A 4,738-nucleotide genomic window follows, 5' to 3' on the forward strand; every position below is an offset into this window, starting at 1 on the left:
GCTCCCCCTGGTGCGCAGAGCCCGGGCCCGCGTTGTCAACTTGGCCAGCATCCTGGGCAGACTGGCCTTCTATGGTGGCGGCTACTGCCCTTCCAAGTACGGTGTGGAGGCCTTCTCCGACTTGCTCAGGTAATGTGGGGCCACGGGCTGCCCCTTGGGCCACGGCGCTGGACGGGAGGCATTTGTGGGGCTGTGGCGAGGCGTGACCACTGCCTCTGTCCCAGGCGCGAGCTCCGGTCCTTCGGGGTAAAGGTGGCAATGGTGGAGCCGGGCTACTTCCGCACGCCCATGACACACGTTGAGGACAACCTGGGCTGCCTGAAGCAGGCATGGCAGCGTGCTTCGCCGGAGGTTCGGGAGAGCTACGGGCAGCAGTACTTCGAGAGCAGTGAGCACTCTTCTGTCCTCTTCGGGGCGAGGGGAGTCGGCGGGGGGGGGGTGCTTCCAGAGGCAATAGAGGGCCCAGCACATCGTCTGTGGTCTGCTCCCTGCTCTCTCCGCCGTCCTGCAGCCAGGGCCTCTCCTTGAAGGAACCATGTGTGCATGGCAGGATCCAAACAGCCCCCTTTGCCAGCTACATACAACACGCCAGATCATGCCACGTCACGCCTCCCCAAGGCTGCATGGGCCGGTTCGCAGCGAGCGCTGCTGGAGGGCTGGAGGGCATTTAGCGGGATGCAGCTCTTCCCAGGAGCCCTGTGGCAGTGACCTGGGGGAAGCCATGGCAAAACACGGCTGGGCGTGAGTGTTGCATGCTGAGTGCCCGTGCAGCGTGTCTGTGTTCATGTGGGTGGGAGAGAAGTGACTGCATGTTGCCAGCCTGCTCAGACCCTGGCCGCAGGCTGTCTGCAGACTTGGGCACCTGCCTGCCCATGCCCGAGGCTCTGCCCCGGGCTGACCCCCCACCCTGGCTCTGCTCAGTCTACAGGCTGTCCCAGGAGAAGCTGCAGGAGGGGTGCAGCTCCAACCTACACCTGGTCACCGACTGCATGGAGCACGCGCTGACCGCCCAGCACCCCCGCACCCGCTACTCCGGCGGCTGGGACGCCCAGTTCTTCTTCATCCCCCTCTCCTACATGCCTACAGCCGTGGCCGACCTGGTGCTGACCTGGTCTTGGCCCAAACCAGCCCAGGCTGTGTAAGGGGAGGAGGTAGGGGGAGTCTGGGGGGTGGGTGGCTTTGGATCCATATCCCCAACACAGCAGAGCTAAGCCCCTCACTCCCCTTACTCCCTACAGCGAGGGACCGGGTTCCTCTGCTTAATTCTTCTGACCAGACCCTGCAGACACTTGCGGGGAGGGGGTAACAAGTGATTAACAAGCAATTAGTGTGCAAGGAAAACCCGGAGGAGTTCCCAGGGGCACTGCAGGACACTTGCTAGCCATGCTGAGAAAGGCAGAGCAGCTGAGCATGGGGGACTTACTGCGCTGGGGTTGGTGGGACCCTGTTGCTCCGGGGCTGGGCAGGGCCCTGGTGCTTGGGCTCAGGTAGCAGCTCTGGTTCCCCTGGGCTTGTTCTGCAACAGGGATAACGGGAGAGCTCAGGGCAGCTCCTGAAACAGGGACCCGCACGGTGGCTTCTAGGAGCTGCCTGGGGAATAAACACAGCCAAGCAGTGGGGAGCTTGTGTGATGCTGGGGACCCCAGTGATGTCCAAGGCCATGCAGAACCAGCCCAGCCCATTCGTGGCCCAAAAGGCCCCAGCTCCAGGGGACCGATTCTCCCCACAGCCTCTGCAACAAAGCTGCAGCAGTGGTGTGAGTGGGCACGTTGGACAGGGGCTGTCTTCCCCTGAGGGGCTGCGGCATGGGACGTATGAGCTCTGTGCCAGGCTGCAGCCTGGTCTGCCCCCCACTGCCCTGCATCCGTACCAAGCTACGCTGTGTTTCCTGGGGCTCCCTCTGCCACCTGCCTGCCGGCGCCCACCTGCTCTTGCTCCTAGACTGTAAGCTCCTTGGGGCAGGGCATATCTCCCGGTCCCGTTTGCCCGGCGCCACAGCATCCCGCTCACAGCAGCGCCCACAATAAAGGAACGTGCCCCGCTGAATCCAGTCTGCCTGCCAGGCCAAGAGGGCAAGGCCTCCTTCCCCCGAGAAAGTCTGATTTTCCGTGTTCCCTGAAGAACAGCAAAAGCCAGGGTCACGTCTCACAGTCTGGCAATACAGAGGCTAACGCAGGTCGTGTGTGAGCTCCTAACTGATGTGTGGGGGGCATGGTAGGGATACGGGTTTCATATATTCATAGATACATAGATGCTAGGGTGGGAAGGGACCTCAATAGATCATCGAGTCTGACCCCTGCATAGGCAGGAAAGAGCGCTGGGTCTAGATGACCCCAGCTAGGTGCCCATCTAACCTCCTCTTGAAGACCCCCAGGGTAGGGGAGAGCACCACCTCCCTTGGGAGCCCGCTCCAGACCTTGGCCACTCGAACTGTGAAGAAGTTCTTCCTAATGTCTAGTCTAAATCTGCTCTCTCCTAGCTTGTGGCCGTTATTTCTTGTAACCCCGGGGGGCGCCTTGGTGAGTAAAGCCTCACCAATTCCCTTCTTTACCCCCGTAATGAACTTATAGGCAGCCACAAGGTCGCCTCTCAACCTTCTCTTGCGGAGGCTGAAGAGGTCCAGGTGCCCCAGTCTCTCCTCGTAGGGCTTGGCCTGCAAGCCCTTAACCATACGAGTGGCCCTTCTCTGGACCCTCTCCAGGTTATCCACATCCCTCTTGAAGTGCGGCGCCCAAAACTGCACGCAGTACTCCAACTGCGGTCTGACCAGCGCCCGATAGAGGGGAAGTATCACCTCCTTGGATCTATTCGTCATGCATCTGCTGATGCACGATAAAGTGCCATTGGCTTTTCTGATGGCTTCGTCACACTGCCGACTCATGTTCATCTTGGAGTCCACTAGGACTCCAAGATCCCTTTCCACTTCCGTGCCACCCGGCAGGTCATTCCCTAGGCTGTAGGTGTGCTGGACATTTTTCCTCCCCAGGTGCAGCACTTTGCATTTCTCCTTGTTGAATTGCATTCTGTTGTTTTCTGCCCATTTGTCCAACCTGTCCAGGTCTGCTTGTAGTTGTTCCCTGCCCTCTGGTGTGTCCACTTCTCCCCAAACAGTTGTTACTGTCTGCAGCACAAGCCCCCCTTGGATCTCTCCTTGGTACCAGGCTAGGCCGTATTGCCCTTGCTGGCTGGGACGCTGTTCTCCCTCCCATAGAAAGCCCCATGCACAAGGCTGCAACCTTGTTAATAAGTGGCCACTGGAGCTGGGAGTGATGAAGGAGTCCAGGGCAGTTAATTATTGCCCTGTTGTTAGGGAGGGTGCCCCGACCCCAGCACAGAGGAGAGGGGATGACTGAGCTGTGGCTCTGCCACCGGGGACTTTCTCCATGTTCCCGGCACATGAATGACTCCAAAGCTGCCCCTGCCAGAGGTCCACAGGTGCCCAGGGGAGTTGGGATCCTGGGGCAGTATGAGCCCTAGAGCTCAGGCTCCCGGGGAGCTGGGAACAAGCCCAGGGGCAGCCTGGGGAACAGCGGAGATGTCCGTCCAGTCCCTTTTGCTCCCCGCAGCCTTCAGGGAGCAACCTGGAATCAGGTGTTTGTTTGTGTAGGCCCGGCCAGAAACACGGACTCTTGTTATCATTGCCCGTTGCCCCCAGATCCCGGCTGACCTCGGCCCCACGCCTGACGGGGGGAGGTGCTCGGTTTTCACCAATTGGCGAGGCTGAGCCCTACGGTCCGACCAGCCAGGACCTGACGTGACCCACCCGGCCTCCCAGCTGCACAAGGCTCCATGGACTGGTAGGATTCCCCGTCGTGTTTGTCTGAAGAGCAGCTGAACGGGAGCCGTGACTGGGTGCTGGTCAGTGCCTTGAGCAGTCAGTGCCCCATGGGGATGGGGACAGAGCTGGGGCTGTCCGGAGGACTGTGGACACATGGGACATCCAAGGCACTGCACCCGTCACCAGCTACACCAGCCTCTCTAGGGGAGAGATTAGCACCCCCCAGCCTGCCTGGGCTGCTACTGCCCTGTCAGTGCAAAAATGGGGTCCGACACTCACTTTGCGATCTGTGTGTGCATGCATACACACATGTGCATGTGCATGTTGCCCATGCAACCGAGGGATAAAGCAGGCTTCACAGGGGCCCTGCATCACAGCCCAGGTCTGGGTCTCTAATGCGGGTGCAGCCGGGCCTGCCTTGCTTCGCTCGGCCCAGGAGCAGGGGTCAGGTGCGCTTCTGCTCAGCTCCCCCTGGGCACCAGGGTAGTGAGCTTCACACTACCAAAGGCCTGAGGAGCCCATGGGCACGTGCAGCTGCCCAGCTCTGTGCTGGGTGGGTTCCTGCCCAGACACAGACACAGACACACGCCTGCTCTGGCCGCGTCTGCAGGCTGCTCGCTTGCAGCACATGGGGAGCCTCGCTGGAGGGACTGGGCTCTGCCTTGTGGGTACTATGGCGGGCCAGTAGGGGGCGCTCCTGCGTTGAGCCGCCCACCTCCCTGCGCCCGACCACCTTCCAGGCTCCGAGTACCTCCCTGGCGTGCCTCCCGTCTGGCCGACCCCTTCCCTGGAGCACGCCCGCTAGCCTGGGTTCCCGCTGCCACCATCCAAGGCTCTGGACTCACTTCTGGCTCTGCGCACCTTGGAGAACACAGGCCTGATCGTCCAATGGGCACTAGACCCAATACAGGCACTTGGGGCACTTCCCCAAGTCAGGGGCTTATTAGGAAAGTCTCCCTT

At 60.8% G+C, this 4,738-nt stretch overlaps 1 protein-coding gene across 3 annotated transcripts in view; it reads left to right on the forward strand.

Moving 5' to 3' along the window:
- Positions 1 to 4,738, forward strand: part of LOC102370921 (17-beta-hydroxysteroid dehydrogenase type 6-like) — a 14,671-nt gene that overhangs the window by 2,532 nt on the left and 7,401 nt on the right. The window contains exons 2-4 of one of the 3 annotated variants that reach the window (XM_006035225.3): positions 1 to 129; positions 225 to 388; positions 922 to 2,320. The exon at positions 1 to 129 is cut by the window's left edge and continues 33 nt beyond it. The exons of the other annotated variants lie outside the window; for them this stretch is intronic. Of the exons in view, the coding sequence (XP_006035287.1) occupies positions 1 to 129; positions 225 to 388; positions 922 to 1,142 (514 nt within the window). The 3' untranslated portion in view covers positions 1,143 to 2,320. Of the gene's footprint in view, positions 130 to 224; positions 389 to 921; positions 2,321 to 4,738 lie in introns of those variants that run through there. 3 annotated transcript variants of the gene reach the window in all.

Source organism: Alligator sinensis, unplaced genomic scaffold, assembly GCF_000455745.1.
Source record: "Alligator sinensis unplaced genomic scaffold, ASM45574v1 scaffold1065_1, whole genome shotgun sequence".
NCBI classification, from domain to species: Eukaryota; Metazoa; Chordata; order Crocodylia; family Alligatoridae; genus Alligator; species Alligator sinensis.